Source organism: Gopherus evgoodei, chromosome 10 (genome assembly GCF_007399415.2).
Source record: "Gopherus evgoodei ecotype Sinaloan lineage chromosome 10, rGopEvg1_v1.p, whole genome shotgun sequence".
Taxonomy (NCBI): Eukaryota; Metazoa; Chordata; order Testudines; family Testudinidae; genus Gopherus; species Gopherus evgoodei.
Genome location: NC_044331.1, coordinates 27,770,858 through 27,789,355, shown reverse-complemented (window position 1 = coordinate 27,789,355; position 18,498 = coordinate 27,770,858). Strand labels below are relative to the sequence as shown.

General features: G+C 44.2%; 1 protein-coding gene across 2 annotated transcripts in view; it reads left to right on the top strand.

Moving 5' to 3' along the window:
• Window positions 1-1,512: 1,512 nt before the first annotated feature.
• ADAM10 (ADAM metallopeptidase domain 10) overlaps window positions 1,513-18,498 on the top strand; it is a 111,074-nt gene continuing 94,088 nt past the window's right edge. For both annotated transcript variants that reach the window (XM_030579024.1, XM_030579023.1), the window contains exon 1: window positions 1,513-1,800. In XM_030579024.1, coding sequence (XP_030434884.1) covers window positions 1,746-1,800 — 55 coding nt within the window. In that variant the 5' untranslated portion in view covers window positions 1,513-1,745. The remainder of the gene's footprint in view (window positions 1,801-18,498) is intronic.

Sequence of the window (18,498 nt, the reverse complement as noted above, 5' to 3'; positions counted from 1 at the left end):
AGCGCATGCAGACCCCCCCAGGCCCCCCGCTGGCTAGGAGCTGCTGCCACAGGGGTGTGCCAATTGCTTTCGGGAGCCACCCGAGGTAAGGGCTTCATCCCAACCCCCTGCCCTAACCTAGAGCCCACATCAAAACTCCCTCCCAAAGCCCAAACCCTCACCCCTTCCTGCACTCAAACTCCCTCCCAGAGCCTGTACCCCAACCCCCTGACCCAGCCTGGTGAAAGTGAGTGAGGGTGGGGGAGAGCAAGCGATGGAGGGAGGGGGATGGAGTGAGCTGGAGGTGGGGCCTTGGAGAAGGAGTGGGGCAGGGGTATGGTTGCAGGGGCAGGGCAAGGGTCTTTGGGTTTGCTGGATTAGACAGTTGGCATCCCTACCAGGCAGGCATGTAAGAGCCCTGGCTGTGCTGGAAGAGCGTGCCCAGTAGCGTTGCTGGCAGCTCACTGGGCACCAGCCAGCGCAGGCACAGAATTGCTCAACTGTCAAGTGGACTGCGGTGGCTTCTGCCCGGAATTTCTGTCAGCGGGTCTGTCTGACTATGGAGAAGACTTGGCAGGCACTAGGCAAAAGCAGATTAAGAAATTGCTTAGGGTCCTGAGCAGCTCAAGGGTGTGGGGGGGGGGCATATTTGCTTTTTATGTATTGGAGAGGGGAAGAAAATATTCCTGTATAGGGCCCCTAACGGGCTAGAACTGCCTCTAGGGTTTCTTGCACCTTCCCATTTAGCACATGGTGTTGGCTACTTTGAAAGAGGATACTGGAGCACATATTGGGTCTGACCTTCCTAACAGTATAACGCAATAAAGGGGTCCTTAACTCTAGGGCCTATTGTTTCTACATGCAGAATCAGAAAGCGAAGAATCAAGACTAGCCACGTTTGCCCAGGGAAAAAGGCAAGAGGAGGCATAGCATGGGGACTCGGGAGGCTTCACGCACCAAAGGTGCGGGGGAGAAGGTAATTCGATCAATCGCCTACGGAGATCTGGCTTTAGTTGAGGAAGCCCCTTTCATTGTGGGTTAAATTGTAGGGCTTAAATTCTTAAGAGTATTTCCCGGCCCTTCACCCCGACGCTATAAAAAACTCCAGGGGATTTGAAAATATTTACGGGAGCTCTGCTCCTCCGGACAGCTCCTGCTGAATGTAGGGGAGGCGCATATTGGGAGAAGGAGACTGTACAGTTGGGCAAGGGGGCGTAGGCGTCTGCTTGCAGTTTGCACCTTCCGCGGCACCTTTGTGGGTGCAGCTGCGGTCTTTCCAGTGTGCTGCTAATGCATGGTGCTGCGCGTACACGTCACACGCCAGCGCCTCTGCCCGAACAATGAAGAGGGGGACGCTGTCCCTTTAAGACAACAGGGGACACTATTTTCCAACAACTACCCGACGCTTGGGTCTGGCTCCCTGTACCACGTGGGAGGAGGCGGGTCTGAGCGTAGGGTCGGGGTGTGGCCGATCGCGCGCTGTGGGCGTGCCCCCGAGCCCCGCCCCTCCCTGGTGCTGGCGTCGCGTGGGGGGAGGGCGGCGGAGAGAGAGTGGCTGTGGCTCCGGGAGCGGGGCGCGCTGCCGGGCGGGCGCTGAGGCGGAACGAGCCGCTGAGTCGAGGGTTGGAGGAGCGGGCGGAAGCATCTGCCTGTGCGGCGGCCAAAGGAAGGGAAGCGCCTAGCCGCCCCTCCCGATCCCAGTCCCTGGCCGGAGCGGATGCGCTGCGGTTAGGAGGAAGCGGCGGCGGGGCCTGGGTCAGGCGAACATGGTGCTGGTGGGGGCGATAATCCTGTTCTTCTCCTTGGCGGCCGGAGCCGGAGGTAGGGACTGGCCGGGCCTGGCACAGCGCGGTGCGTCTGCCGCTCCTTGTTGGGGGCGAGTGAGGGGAGTGCTCAGACTGGGGGTGGCGCTCCGCGTCTCCCCCATTTATAGCCTCGCAGGGAGCCTGGGGCCTCTTCCAGTTCCTGGCTCCTGGCTTTGGAGCGGATCTGGGCCCCGCTTCCCGGCCGGGGATCTTCCCTTGAGTTACCGCATGTCAGGCCGGGGTTAGATCCGGGGGCGCTTCTCTTTCCCTCTCTCGCCAGATTTCTGGGACCGATCCAGACCTTCCTATAAGGGCTCTCTCCAGTTACTGGGCTGAGTCCAGTCCCCGGACCTCCAGGTGATTCTCTTTTCCACAAGTCACAGGGCTGAATTCTTCCTCTTCCTCCCCCGAAAAATCCCTCCGCTGGGTTTTGTTTTCTGCCCCGCGGTCTGACTTCCCTTCCCCTCGGCCCCTGGGACTTTCTTTATAGCCTCAGGATCTGTGATTACCCAGGCTCATTCCCTGTTATTCTCTGTAAATCTTCCTCCCCCGCCCGTTGTGTGACGGGAGCGATAAGATGGTCTGTGTTTGAGAGAGAACAAGGCGCAAAAACAGCAGAACATGGGGGTGGTTGTTGCCTGGTGAATCGTCTTTCCCCCTCAACAAGGCATGCAGTAAATCTCCCCAAACTACTTTTAGGCACACAAAAGATGTAAAGTAGCTAGAACATTCTCCCCACCACCACCTCAAAAAGGAAGAAATCTTCAAGAGACAGAAGAGTGGTTGAAAGTTGAAAGTTATTTCAAAGATGATTAGCTGTTTGTTAACACTTCTTAAAGCTCTAGTTTCTATGTAATAATTTCCCAGTTTTTGAGGTCACTTGAGTTTTTAAAGGCAGAAAGTATGGTTAGTGAAAGAAGTTGGAGCTCCCTTTTCTGCCATGGAAATAGAATATAAGAGCTGGGATTTCCTGGAATGGGACTGTAAAATCTGTCCCAGGCCAGGGAACCCTAGCCTTGGAAGAAGCGCTGTTGTGTTTGACACAATTTTTATAGTGGCTATGGAATGCATTTTGGGATTAGGAAGATATATAAGGAGGGTGGTTGTGGTTTTTTGTTTGTGATTTTGTATGACTCGGGAAATGGAAGGGTTAATGGCAGCATAGATGAAGCCTTTGGAGGGATGGGTGGAGTAGTTGATAAGGGACTTCTGCTTATTTGGCACTTATTCTGTTTGAGCACTGTTCCTGTGCATTTCAGTATTAATGGGATTGTGCAAAAGATGGCATTTTGGATGACTTGTAATAAAACAATTTTGAAGTAGTTAGAGGAAAACTTCAGAACACAGAAGTACTTTTCTGTTGGCTTTGCCTAAAACCTAAGATAGAGCTGAGAAAGCACCTCAGTTTATGTTGTCAAAACACACAGTAATATAGCAGTATCTAGTACTTCATATAGGTCAGAATATAGACCAAGTTTTCCTACTAATGTTCTTGTAACTTTGCGAATATTAGGACATTACGTTTTTAAACAAGAATGTTTTTGAGTACTAGTCACGGGTTTTTCCTCAACACTTTATATCAGTTGATTAAATTGTCCTGACGCTAGGCGCATTTGAGCTAGTTCATGCTCTGTTCTTAAAAATGAAATAATGCCTTCAATAGGAAGCTTTAAGTACACTAAGAGTAAACTTAGAATGTGCAAAAGTAAATTCTCGGGATACCAATTTTAGGTATAGATCTGTCCATTTTTTTTTGAAAATTCATATTCAGATTAGCCAATGAAAGAGGAATGGGGTCCTATTTATCTATATTTTTATAGGTTGGGAAATGTATAAAACTTGTGGCCTATGTTTTTGTATATAAACATAATTCTCAGCAGGGTAAGTAACATAGTGGGATTGGTGTTGGTATCCATTTCCCTCCCCCTCCCCCCATCATGCATGTGACATGGATCAGGTATCATTCTCCGTTTTGCATTATATGTTGGAGGTATAGAAGATACAAATATTTTTAAAAAATTATTTTTATTTGATTTTTTTTTAATTTTCATGTTTATTTACTTTTCATTGTACAGTGGATGTGCTGTAGTTATTTTTGCAGGTTAACTTTATTATAACTGTTAAAAAGCGCAAACTCGTACAAAAAGAACTATGTAAAAAGTGAAGTGACAAAGGTAAAAACACAAACTCATACAAAATTGAGAAACAAATTGCCAATGCTCCATTTGCAACCAATGCCACCTTCCAATATAACAAATTTACACAAGTCAAGAAAGTGGTCCTCCATCAGTACTTGCAGTCCAAAGTCATTAGGATTTATGCTCTTCAGTCACATAGGTGATTTTAAAAATCCCACCCTCAGAATGCTTGAATACTTCTTAAAATGTTAATGGGTGCATATTAAAAGTTCTTAGTTTTTTAAATAACAGTTTTATGCCACTAAAATAAGCTTTCAGTAAAATACACTAGCCTTGATGCATTGAAATGACTGTACCTGCTTAAGTATTAGCAAGATTAGGTCCTTAATTCTCAATGTATTGGGTTTTTTTGATGATAACTGTTCTGTAAAATTTAAATATATTTATCAATACTGGTATCAAAAGGAGCGATGTTTATTGTTTAGTTATAAATTGTAATCTAAAACTGTAGTAGTAACACAAATTTTGTAAAACTGATTTGAAAGCCTTAACTTGATTGAAATGAATATCTTTTCTTTTTTTAAAAGTCATTTGACAAATCAACTTCAGTTAAATGGCTCCACCTTGCTTGACACAAAGTTTGTTTAGAAAACCACTTAAACTGGATACATGTTCAGTATCCAGTGATAACTGGTTTTGGTTGGGTTCCACTTTTAAAAAAAGTACTGTCACTTTGTAAATTGTTCTAGGGAGTTGCTTCCAGTCTTCAAAGAAGGTGAATATAGTCCTTGGCCTTCTGGTTGAGGGATAGAAAATGGGCCTGGGTGTACTTTTGGCCTGTAAAGTTAACCTGTGTGATTGGCACATGGGTTTAAGGATCTGGGTTGTCCTCATCCAGTTGTGAGCCATACTACAAAGCTATACCTGAGTTAGTATATCCTTACAAGGGCTGTATTCACTCATGTCTCTAGGATTTCTGGAGGTATATTCCGTTCTTTGTGCTGTGGTTAGCTGAGCTGCTCTGATTCTTTTGCAGTGAATTGTGAGATAACTTGTCTGTCCTTGTGGGCACATGGGTGGAATTGTGGGAAGACCTTTGGAGGACTATTGGCATTTTAAGAGATTTTGTCTGCATCCTCACTGCAGAGCAGGTGTGTTACCAGCCCGAACAAAAATGGCACTTACGCTCTAATCTATACCCCCCAGCCAGACAGCTAAGATTTAAAGCATCGCCAACCTCGTTTGAGATGATTTTGTGTGTGACGAGGAGAGGGAATTTAGGGTATGTCTACACTGGAAATTTCAAAGAGCTGCCGCGGGCACGTTGCTACGGCAGCGCTTTGAAGTACAAGTGTGGGAGAGAGCGCCATAAGGGGATTAGCTCCGTGCGCTGCGAGCAGCGCTGGGAACCTCTACACTAGTGCTTTAAGGAGCTCAGACTTGCTGCAATCAAGGGGGTGAAAAATCACCCCCCTAAGCCAGCAAGTTAGAGCACTATAAAATGTGAGTCTAGACAAGTCCTTAGAAGCAACACCTGAGTAAGAGCCTGCAAAGAGTCTTAAAACTCACTCTTAATCCTAGTATGATGCAAATTTATATGGGGATATACTATATGAAATCTTTTTTCACAAAGGTTTATCTAAGAAGTTAGTTCTGAGGGAACACTATCAACTAGAAATCTCTAATCAGTTTCAAACGAGTTAAAGGTAGCTTCAGGTACTAAATTTGTATTCTTGTGAATTTAAAATTAGTTTTCTATATTTTGTTTTTCTCCTGTTTCTATATGAAGGGCATACACAAACAGCAAAACAATGAAACTACATTTGATAGCACACTAAGTATAAAGTAAACACTCTGAAAGTATACTTTTCTCTTTCAGTAGTACCAGAGCTTGTCTATACAGCTACTTAGTATGTGGCAAGATGGGGTGTAAATCTACAGTGTTCTTGGGAAATGTATATGGAACTTTAAGTGCACAGTAGCAGAGTCCACGTGACCAGTTGGAACATGGCATTTTAGAGCCCTGTAGATTTATAGCCCAGTTTTCTACATGCCAACTCTATATAGACTTAGGCCATGTCTACATCTAAAATTTTGCAGCGCTGGTTGTTACAGCTGTATTAGTACAGCTGTATAGGGCCAGCGCTGCAGAGTGGCCACACTTACAGCAACCAGCGCTGCAAGTGGTGTTAGATGTGGCCACACTGCAGCGCTGTTGGGCGGCTTCAAGGGGGGTTCCGGGACCGAGAGAGCAAACCGGGAAAGGAAACCAGCTTCGCCGCGGTTTGCTCTCTCGGTCCCGGAGCCAGCCAGCAAACCGCGGGGAAGGAGACCTGCTTGCTCGGGGTTCCGGGACCGAGAGAGCAAACCGGGAACGCCGCGGTTTGCTCTCTCGGTCCCGGAGCCAGCCAGCAAACCGCGGGGAAGGAGACCTGCTTGCTCGGGGTTCCGGGACCGAGAGAGCAAACCGGGAAAGGAAACCAGCTTCGCCGCGGTTTGCTCTCTCGGTCCCGGAACCCCGAGCAAGCAGGTCTCCTTCCCCGCGGTTTGCTGGCTGGCTCCGGGACCGAGAGAGCAAACCGCGGCGTTCCCGGTTTGCTCTCTCGGTCCCGGAACCCCGAGCAAGCAGGTCTCCTTCCCTGCGGTTTGCTGGCTGGCTCCGGGACCGAGAGAGCAAACCGCGGCGTTCCCGGTTTGCTCTCTCGGTCCCGGAACCCCGAGCAAGCAGGTCTCCTTCCCTGCGGTTTGCTGGCTGGCTCCGGGACCGAGAGAGCAAACCGCGGCGTTCCCGGTTTGCTCTCTCGGTCCCGGAACCCCGAGCAAGCAGGTCTCCTTCCCCGCGGTTTGCTGGCTGGCTCCGGGACCGAGAGAGCAAACCGCGGCGTTCCCGGTTTGCTCTCTCGGTCCCGGACCCCGAGCAAGCAGGTCTCCTTCCCCGCGGTTTGCTGGCTGGCTCCGGGACCGAGAGAGCAAACCGCGGCGTTCCCGGTTTGCTCTCTCGGTCCCGGAACCCCGAGCAAGCAGGTCTCCTTCCCCGCGGTTTGCTGGCTGGCTCCGGGACCGAGAGAGCAAACCGCGGCGTTCCCGGTTTGCTCTCTCGGTCCCGGAACCCCGAGCAAGCAGGTCTCCTTCCCCGCGGTTTGCTGGCTGGCTCCGGGACCGAGAGAGCAAACCGGGAAAGGAAACCAGCTTGATTACCAGAGGCTTCCTCCTTCCACGGAGGTCAAGAAAAGCGCTGGTGAGTGTCTACATTGCATTACCAGCGCTGGATCACCAGCGCTGGATCCTCTACACCCGAGACAAAACGGGAGTACGGCCAGCGCTGCAAACAGGGAGTTGCAGCGCTGGTGATGCCCTGCAGATGTGGACACTCTCAAAGTTGCAGCGCTGTAACTCCCTCACCAGCGCTGCAACTTTCTGATGTAGACAAGCCCTTATCCTTAAACTTTAACTGTAACAGTAAAAGCTACAAAGAAATGTTTGTGTCACTTGAAGAAATTTCTTATCTTTTCTACTGGAGAAAGCAGCATGACAGTGCAGAAAAAGGAAGTTCTCTTTAGCTTGAAGAAAGGGACCAGCAATGCAAGCTTCCCTCTTAATGCAGCTTTGTAAAATTCTGTTCAACCTTTCACCTTGGTGGAAAGTTAAATGTTATCTTCACATGAGCAAATAGGTTTTCATGAACATTTACCAGTCCAGTTACAAATGGTTTGTTTTTTTGCAAGTCTTCTCTAATGTACCTCTGTCTTCAGCTGAAGACAAATCTCTCCTGTGATGAGTAGTTCATTCCCTATGCTGACATTTACAAAGCTGCCAATCAATGATGACTCTTGCAATGTGGACAGCTGTCCTGTAGGAACTAGGCTGAGGACTGTTAGCCAGTTTCAAATAGTCTGTCAGTCATACATCAGATTTTGTATTGACTTTTGGCTTTTTTGGATTGAGTTTGAGCTACTGACTTCAAACTAAGACTTGTTATACTATCAAGTAATCTGTATAGTCCTTAATGTAGTTCTGAGTTCAGTAGATTATAATGAGGATTACTGTATGCTTTACAGATGAGAGATTGTATTTTATTCACAACAGTGATTTATAACATCTTCATGAAAGTGCTGAGGAACTTTTCCACTTAGTCTTGTGAACTATGAAATTGTGTGCCAATGTTATAGAAATCTGACCATACCAACTATAAATGTTAACTATTAGAGTCTGAAATCTATAGTAAACTGTTTAGTGATATTAGTTTAACTTCTTTATTCATGTCTTTAACTTTACATACTACTGAATAAAATTCCACAGATTTGGGGGTCATCACTTGGGCTGCCATGGAAAATGTCATAAATAGTGAAATTTTGCTCTTCATCTATTGCTTTTTTGTGTCTGAGACTCATCTTGCAGCAACATCTCTTGTCCAGTGGGTCTGGGCCTTACTCCCAGCTCTTTGTTTTGTGACCTGACATACCGGGTTACAGAGCTGCTCAGGTCTGGCCAGCCTGACCCTCTGTTTGGGTTGTGCAACGCCGGTTCATAATGCCTAGAGCAGGGCACCACCTCCACTAATTGAGCGAACTCTCCAGCTCCCACCCCAGGCTTTGCCTCTGCACAGGGCAGGAATTAGGGTTTTGCCAGCGTGGAAGATGGTTCATTCCGCCCAAGAGGGCAAGGAGGGTATTTTTTATCAAAGCAGGAAGCAGTCACAGTAAATATAGTATCCTGTGACTTTTACTAAATTTGCTGTGATCAGTTTTTTGGGTCAAAAAATACCATGACAAATCTGCAGTTCTAGTCATTGCTAATTGTTGTTGTGGGCACATATGGTGCGTCCCAGAGAAACTACTGATGTGAGTGTCACTGTTTAAAGTAGGTGAGAACAGTGTTATTAGTATAACTCTAATTTTTAGTGGCAGATAGAGACCAGATTTTAAATCTAAATATGTGCATGCATAATGCTGCAATTTTTCAGCTGCAGTCACACCTGCATATATGACATTTGCATTGTTTCAGTGAAACTATTTGGGTTAATACTTGTAATATGTTAGCATAAGCTTATCACACAATTTTCCACATAAAGCAGTTTTGTGGATGAACTGTAAGGGTGGGGGAGCATGTTCACATTTAATTTTTCCTCAAACATCTGGCATACTTCCCACTTAATTCACTTATACAATGGTAAGTTGAGTGTTCTGGAAAAGTGGCGGATAATACCTGCGACAGATATGGTATAGGTACAAAAGTAGTACAGTAGAACCTCAGAGTTCTGAACGTAAGAGTTACAAAGTGATTGGTTAGCCACACACTTCATTTGGAACCGGAAGTTCACAATCAGGCAGTAGCAGAGACCCCCAAAAAAGTAAATACAGTACAGTACTGTATTAAACGTAAACTACTAAAAAAAATAAAATGAAAGCTTAAAAAGTTGACAGGGTAAGGAAACGGTTTCTGTGCTTGTTTTGTTTACATTAAGATGGTTAAAGCAGCATTTTTCTTCTGCATAGTAAAGTTTCAAAGCTTTATTAAGTCAGTGTTCAGTTGTAAGCTTTTGAAAGAACAACCATAATGTTTTGTTCAGAATTACAAACATTTCAGAATTACAAACAACCTCCATTCCTGAGGTGTTCATAATTCCATGGCTCTACTGTACCACAGACAGCTGTGTAAACTTCAGACCACCCTCCCAATCGTGATATGAAAAGGACTACTTCTAGGACTACTCTAATCCCTCTGCTGGGATTGATTACAGAGCGGTCAGTGATGGTAACTGTGGTGTGGCAGGATTATTTATTAGGAACAGACTGAGTACTAACTCATTTTTCATAGACCACCAAACAGCCATGATGTATCATAATATACTCTCTATCAAGAGCTTTACAGATGAATAAACAGAATGGGTGAGATTTTTCATCCTCCGCAAGCCAAGTAAAAGGGCTAGTGTGGCGAAAAAGGGGCTCTAAAATCTGGATCTGCCCAAGGAGGAATTCTCCCAGCTTGGGAAGTGAGGAAGACAGTCACAGATGTCTTCTCCTTCCATAAATCCTGGGAGAAAAGAGTGAAGCTGTAGCGTGTAGTGCTGTACTGATGGTGCCCATAGGTAACCAGTGGCTGATCTACTGTAACTTAGTCCCCCAGTTATGTCTGTTACGCATCAGTAGCTCAGAATTAGGAGGATGCAAAGGTGGCATGAAGCTATGAGAGAAATAGAGAGTGAGGATTAGGATTAACAAAAATGTCGCTTACTGGGGGTTTATAAACTTGGTGAAAGTTGTTCATGTGGATGCACACCGAACGTAGTTTAACAATGTGATGGTAATATTTGTAGTCATTTTTGATACTTTTCCCTTCTTGCCCGGTTTTTGAACTTACCCTGCTACTGCTTTACCATATTTCACGATCTCTGTAATTAATGCTAGCAAGTCTTCACCTGCTTGGAACAACATTCGTGACACAGAGCAATGTGTCGTATCTTATGTTCAAGGCTGCATTGTCTGTCACAGAAATCATGGATTCCATGACCTCCATGACTTCTGGAGCCACCAGTACTGGCTCAGGGGCTGCCCGAGTCAGGCAGCCCCAGGGCCAGCAGCAGCAGTTTGGGTGTGGCGGAGGCTCAGGGCTGGGGTGCGGGTGGTATATTTACCTGGCCCGTCCCCCACCCCACCTCTAAATGGAGAAGCTGGGGGGGATCCAGTTGCTGCTCGTGCCTGCAGGCCCTGCCCCCAAAGCTCCCATTGGCTGTGCCTCCCAGACAATGGAAACTGCACCTGCAGAGACAGTGCTTGTGGTGGGAGAAGCAGTAGTGTGTGGAGCCCCCCTGGCTGGAGCTGTGGGGACACGTGGAGCCTGGTAGGGATCCTGCAAGCCTTTCCAATTTCCCCCCACCCTAGCACCTGGGGGGGGTCCCAGGCCACACACCCCAGCACCTGCGGGGGTCCCCGGGCCTCCGGCCCAAGTTTTAATTAGGAGTATATAGTAAAAGTCATGGACAGGTCACGGGCTGTGAATTCTTGTTTACTGCCCGTGACCTGTCCATGACTTTTACTAAAAATACATGTGACTAAAATGTAGCCTTACTTACGTTAAATCCCTTGATCCATCCAATCATCCTCTCTAAAAGAGGGTAGCTAGAGTAATATGGCTTTCCTCAGTACTTTGCATGGATATAAATGGTCCATTGAGTATTACTAACTTTATTTTCAATGGATATTCATTAAACGCTGAGTTCTGTGCTTAAGGAATTTAAATGAAAGTTGTGACCTTCTAGAGGAGGAGACTTCCATGCTGAGAATACCTTATCCCCTGGCCTTGATGTAGGGCAATCTGCTGTTCTTTTAGTGATTGTCTATCTGCACAGATTCCATTTTCATTGCACATGTGCCCCATGCATGCAAGATCAGATTGTTTTTAACAATGTCTGTCTGGAGTTGCACCTTTACCTTTGGAGCGGGCTCAACAGCTACTCAGTTCCTTCTGCCCACCTGTGAGTGAGAGATGGAGCCCTTTGCAAAGTCCTCATCCCTGTCACTGTATGAACTAGATTTTATGTTTAGTTATAGTCATAATTAGTGTAGTTAGAGTTGATTAATGAGGTTTTTGTTGCCTATGGCTTAGACACCCAAACAAACATTGTAGTTGTTTCCTTTTGCCTAAGTTTCCCCTCCTCCTATGCAAGGGTACTTCAAACATGGTAGACACCAAGCAACCAGTATCTCATTTGACTTTATTGTACACCTCTTAATGATAGGCACTCTCTGTACCTCATGAGGAAAATGTACCAAAGCATTGCTATATGTATTGTTCCTTCTTGAAGTGTACACAGATTCAGATTCCCAAACTTCTCAGCTAATTCATCTTCAGCTGTTAGCTCAAGAGAAGGACAGTGGGGATGATCATTACTCTCCTGAGCTGGAATACCCTGCACCTCTTGCTATATCCTTTTCTTTCCCCACCTCTTGCTATATCCTTTTCCTTCAGTCCTGCATCATAGCCTCTGTTTGAGTTCAAGGTCTGTCAAGATTGAATGAAGAGGATGGCAGAAATATTGGATGTTACCTTAGGAGAAGTAGCATAAACCCCTGGGTATCCTTAATACAGCAACATCAGGAATGCTATGTATTCACATAAATCAGGAATTACACGAACCTGCCAAGGCAATTCTAGCCACCTGGAGGGGCCCTGACTGGAGGTATCAGGTTCCAGCTAAAGGCTCAAGTGCTCTTACCAGCATTCTGCACTTGACTCCCTGACAGTACAAGCAGCCTAAGGGAAGGCAAAGCAGCAAGGTCTCCCAGACTCCACCCTTGATGATCAGGATTCTAAAAATCTAGACCTTTTTGGCTGGAAGGTCTGTTCATTTGCAAGCCTACAAAGGAGGATAGCATACTACCAAGCAGTATTCTTTAAGTACCCCCTCAGGTCCCTTTTCAGAGACCCCTCTTGTGAGACTGTTAAAGCAATCGTTAGACTCCCTTTTACAACTGAGGGCAGTGCAGAAATTGCCCTTAGAGTTCAGGGACAAAAGTTTTCACTCCCTCTACTTAATCCCAAAAAAGGAGATTGGAGACCCATCCTTGGTCTTTGACATCTGTCATTTCAAATTCCACATAGTTAACTTAGCTTCTACCATTCCTTCTTTGGGTCCTGAGCCTATTTTGTTCTGTTATGACCACAGCAACTGTCGCCTTAGTAGTTCTGCCTGATCCTAGTCTCTTAGAATAGAGGCCAGATTCTGCATCCAGACTCAACACTACACCTGATAGCCTGGATGCTGGCTGGCTGAAGTTCATGGAGAAACTGTTGAACCTGGAGTTCAAAACGTTTTGCTTCAGAACAGGAAATCTTTGTTTAACCAGACGTACAAGGACAAATAGAAAGGTTTTCTACTTGGGCAGCTCAGTGTTTGCCATTGACCGCTCCAATTGCAATAATACTGGACTATTTGCTATCCCTGCAGCAATCTGGACTATCAATGAGCTCAGTCTATTGAGCAGTAATATCTGCAAATCATCATCCTGTCCAGGGCACACTCTATTTTGGCACCTTATAGTGCTAAAATTTCTGAAAGAATTTCTTGGGTTTTCTACCAGTTAGGGAGCCTCTTCCTTCCTGGTACCTTAATATAGTACTAACTGGATTGATGGGGTTCTCACCACCTTTGAGCCCATGACAATCTGCATCCTTTGACACCTAGCAAGGGAAACAGCATTTCTGGTGACCATAACATCAGCTTAGGAGCAGTTAGGCCCTCACTCCCAGTCCTCTGTAAATGGTCTTTCTACCAGGACAGTTACCCTTCGATCTCACCTGAAGTTCCTGCATTTGGTGGCTTCAGAATTCCATACAAATTAGTCCATTCACCTCCCAGTTTTTTTTTCCATGCTTCATTCTAACACCAGGGGATTGAAGCATCACACATTAGACATAATGAGAGCATTATCTTTTTTATTTAGGTAGGCTTGGTTCTAACAATTTGTCCTTGGCATTTGCTTCTCTGACCCAAAGTTGTCCTGTATCCTCTTGGAGGTTATTTTGAAGTGGGTTTCTATACATGGATTTTTTTTATCGATTAGTCAAGAAAGATTCCACCTGGTCATATTGGAGTTTATTCCACTAGAACACACGCATCCTCTGTTGCCTGTTTGGATAATAGACCTATACCTGGGATATATAGAGCAGCTACACAGAGCTCGATCTACAACTCACTATTCCATAGTGCAGGCTTCCAGATCAGATGATGGTGTTAGTAAGACTGTCCTGCAATAACTATTCGAATAGAACTCTTTGTACCTCTCTCCAAGCAACTAAACAGCTACTTAATAGTTGCCACATGTGAAATCTCTGTGCAGTCAAAGAATGTTTACCTTCTAGTAACTGATTCTTCAAGAGGTCTTGTCCTCACAGGTTCCATGACCCAAATGCCTTCCCTGCTAATTTGAAGCGCTGTGCCAATGGGATTCTGTGTTGGCGAGGGAACTGAGTGACACTTGAGCCTACTCCACTCTTTATGCCCTTGGCTATAAGCGCGGGTGGTAAGAGCACCTCGGACACAGGCAGGGTTCCAATGGATACTGCTATTCAAAAAGATTGCAATCTTGTATGCATGGGCCAGAGTGGAATCTGTGGACAGTACATCTGAAAGAACCACACTTAGTGTAAGGAAAGCAAGATGGATAAAAATCAATGATTAAAAAAAAAATTGAATTTTTTTATAAAAGGTTTTTTCCTCGAAAAACATATCTTAATTAAAATGATAGCTCAAAGATATCTCATCATGGAATAGGGATTATACATTCTAATTCTATAGTATGAGACAATATTTTCATGTAATGTTTAAGAAAAGTTTTGTAAATTAGTTCCAATAGTTCATGGATTAGGGACCCAATTATATGCAGTTCCAGGACCTTCTGTATAGATTATTTAGGTTAATCTTTCTATCTATCCAATGGGACTCAGTGCTCAATCTAGAAGATACCACCAGAGACGTTTCGTTTTGCAGTTCTCAAACTGTGGATTTGTCTCTCCAGAGATAACATTTTTAAATAAATAAATATAGTGAGGTGAGAGATAACAGACTTCAACCTTATTGTCCCTCTTCAAATTTGTGTACACAGAATCAATCCCTTACCTCCCTCTAAAAGTTTGTTGCTGTGTTAGACCGGATGAAGGGCCTTCCAGTCTCCTCCCAGCGCATCTTGTCCTGGATCACATCATGCATTTGTGAATGCTATGACTTGGCTGATGTCCCGCCTACGCACCTCTACTGCTCACTCCACGTGGGCTCAAGCTTCATCCTCTGCTTTCCTGGTGCATGTGCCCATTCAGGAGATATATAGGGCAGCAACTTGGTCATCGGTGCATACCTTCACTGCCCACTATGCGATAGTGCAACAGTCGAGGTAATGCTGCATGTAGTTCAGCAGTCCTTCACTCCGCGACATCTCACTCCGACCCCACTGCCTAGGTAAGGCTTGGGAGTCACCTAATTGGAATCGATATGAGCAAGCACTCAAAGAAGAAAAGATGGTTACTCACCTTTATAACTGTTGTTCTTTGAGATGTGTTGCTCATATCCATTCCAAAACCACCCTCTCTCCCCTCTGTCGGAGTAGCTGGCAAGAAGGAACCGAGGGGGCGCTGGGTTGGCCGGGGCATATATCCGTTGCCATAAACGTGCTACTCCAGGGAGCACCTCAGCCGACCCACCGAGTGTTGCTAGGATAAAAATTTTCTGACGATCATGCATACGGCACACACACATACCTAATTGGAATGGATATGAGCAACTCATCTCAAAGAACAACAGTTACAAAGGTGAGTAACCGTCTTTTATGCAAGAACTACTAAGGCTGATTATTTTTACTATTTTATCACAAAATAGCCACTGGGTCAGAGACTGACTTTAAGCACTAAGTACAACAGAAAAGGATCTGGGGTTTATGGGTGGATCACAAATTGAATGAGTCAACAGTGTAATACTGTTGCAAAAAAGCAAACATCATTCTGGGATGAATCTCATTGGAGCTGCAGTGTTGTAAGCAAGACGAGAAGTAATTCTTCCACTCTATTCAGCACTAATAAGGCTTCTGCAGTACTGTGTCCAGTTCTGGGCATTACACTTCAGGAATGATGTGGACAAATGGAGAAAGTCCAGAGGAGAGCAACAAAAATGATAAGAGTTAGAAAACTTGACCAAAGAGGAAAGATAGAAAAAATTGTTTTAATCTAAAGAAGCGAAGACTAAGGGGGGACATAAATCTTTCAGTATGTAAAAGTTTTTTTATAATGAGGAGGGTGACAATTTGTTTTCTGTATTCACTGAAGACAGCACAAGAAGTTATGGGCATAAATTGCAACAGGAGAGACTTAGATTATTAGGAAGAACTTCCTAACTGTAAAGATAGTTAAGCATTGGAAGAAATTACCTACAGAGGTTGTGGAATCTGTTGGAGTTTTTTAAGAACAGGTTAGACAAACAACTGTCACAAATGGACTAGAATAGAGGCAGTACAGGTAACACATCAATCTTCTCCCCCACCTGCTGGAAAAGAGGTACTGAAAATTTTGACAAAGGGCTGTCCCAGGACCTGACTTCAGGGTTCCAGTTCCTATGTTGGACACCTATTGTCTGAAATACGATAAATATGAAGTAGTTTCTCCTATCTCTGCTGGAACAGAGAAGAGCATTCTTTGTTTCTCTCTCACTCCAGAGTGAGTTGCCTGTTATGAAAGTCGGTGGAAATTCTGCTCCTTTACTTCACCTCAGTCCCTTAGGTGCTGCTCTGATGAAATGTCTGTCGTTCTCCCTTTTTTTGCTGCTGGGGGTGAGTGAGAGGATGTTTTCTGCTACCTCCAGCAGCCACCATTGATTTTGCTCCATTTCACTGCTCCCCACATGGTCATGAATAAACGAGGAAAACTAACACTGGTAACTTTCTCTCTCTCTCTCTGATCAGCAGAGGCATTGGGATAGTCTTGTTTTAGGATTGTGGAAAACAATACATTATTGGTTTACTTTCAGTTCATTTTTGGAAATGTTAACGTATAGAAGTATTTTTTAACAGAGTCTAGGTTCTGCAGAAGTGAAATCACTTGCCCAAGAAGACTCTTGTCCTCATGTTTCACTTCTGTTGATCTTCCTTAAATAACTTAAGTCTTGTTTTTCTTGGGAAAAAAGGTGACTCATCTGAAGTTTGCTTGGGGGAAAAAGTTCTTAATCTCTATTTGGAAGCATACCATTATGTTACCTAGGATACAAATGGATTCCTTGTAAATTCACTACATGATGAAATCTCAAATTCTTGAAGATTGATGATTTCCTTCACTGATACATTTTTAATCTGTTAAAGTTTCACTCTACAATAGGAGATCAGATACAAGCTAGAGATTTTCTAGTCTTGAAGTCCTGTGTGAGGAAATGTCACGCTCATGGATGGACTAAATGTTGGGTCAAGGAGAGTAATACTTGATACGGACATACTCTAGACTAGAGCAGTGGTTCTCAGCCAGGGATGTGTGTACCCCTGAGGGTACTCAGAGGTCTTCCAGAGTTGCATCAACTCATCTAGATATTTGCCTAGTTTTACAACAGGCTCCATGAAAAACACTAATGAAATCAGTACAAACTAAAATTTCATAAACAATGATTTGTTTATACTGCTCTGAATACTATAAACTTAAATGTAAGTGTGCTATTTATATTCCAATTGATTTATTTTATTATTATTATGGTAAAATGAGAAAGTAAGCATTTTTTTGGTAATAGTGTGCTGTGACACCTTTGTATTTTTATGTCTGATTTTGTAAGTTTTTAAGTCAGGTGAAACTTGGAGGTACACAAGACAAATCAGACTCTTAAAATGGGTTCAGTAGTCTGGAAAGGTTGAGAGCCATTGCTTTAGAGACTGGATGATAAGTAGAATGAAATTCTTTCCATTTAGGGTTTTCTTTGACTCGCATACTAAAGATGTCTGACTGGGAGTATTTTAGAGAGACTAGATTTGATAGAAACATCATCTGACCTTTACTCAAAGCAAATATTTGGTTTAAATACTGAATATGTTTTCGAAGGGATAGTCTGGTGTGGCAGCTTACCTTAAAATAATATTTTTACTTGAATAATTTGTATTTATTTTGTGATTTATTTACCCAAAAGTTTAATCTGAAATACAGCTGTCTTTCAGTGAATTCTTGATTTATTTATTTTTTTGGCTCAACTTCACAAATATGCTGATTGAGGTATAAGAGTGTGTGACCTGTGGGGGGCCAGCTGTGGTCATTCAATTAGGGTGAACTGCAAAGATTGGGGCAGACAGTCCCCATAAATCTGGTGGATATTCCAATGCTTAGATTTACCAGTTTAGCACAAAACAGCTTCTTTATTACTTTATTGGTTATTCAGAAGTCCAAAACAACACAGTTCCCTTAAAGCAACTCAGCCTCTGGCCTCCATCCAGGTACCCAAGTTAAATATGATGATGCAGATTCCTGTGACTCTTATTTCATCATATAAAAGAAAAGGTGCCACTAGTCCCAAAGGATCGGACGCGTTACCTCTCAGGTTATTGAATAGTCCAGATCTTACCCAAATACATACTACAGCAAATTCTTATTAACTACACTAAAATTTATTAAAACACAAAAGAGAGAGAGCATGGTTAAAAGATTGATATACATATAGACACGAGTTCTTTGAGGTTCAGATTTGTAGCAAAGATGGTGAGCTTTCTGGTTGCAAAGAATTCTTTCAGAAATAGTTAATAGGTTATAGTCCAATGTCCAAGTATGATATTCAGGGCGTACCAGCATATCTGGGATCTCAGTCTTGTGACTCAAACTTCCCCCTATGAAGCTTAAGCGGATCTGAGATGATCAGGACCCAAGGGTCTTTTTATACAGTGTTCTAGCATCCACTTGACCACACTGTCCTGGTTAAACAATAGGCTAAACACCATCAGTAATTAGTTACACAAATTAACATAGGGCAATTTATCCATTAGGCTGTCTAGTAGAAACTTCAAAGAGACATATAGACAATGACATTATTTCACCCAAGATTCATCTAAATGTTAATATTCCCTTTTGAT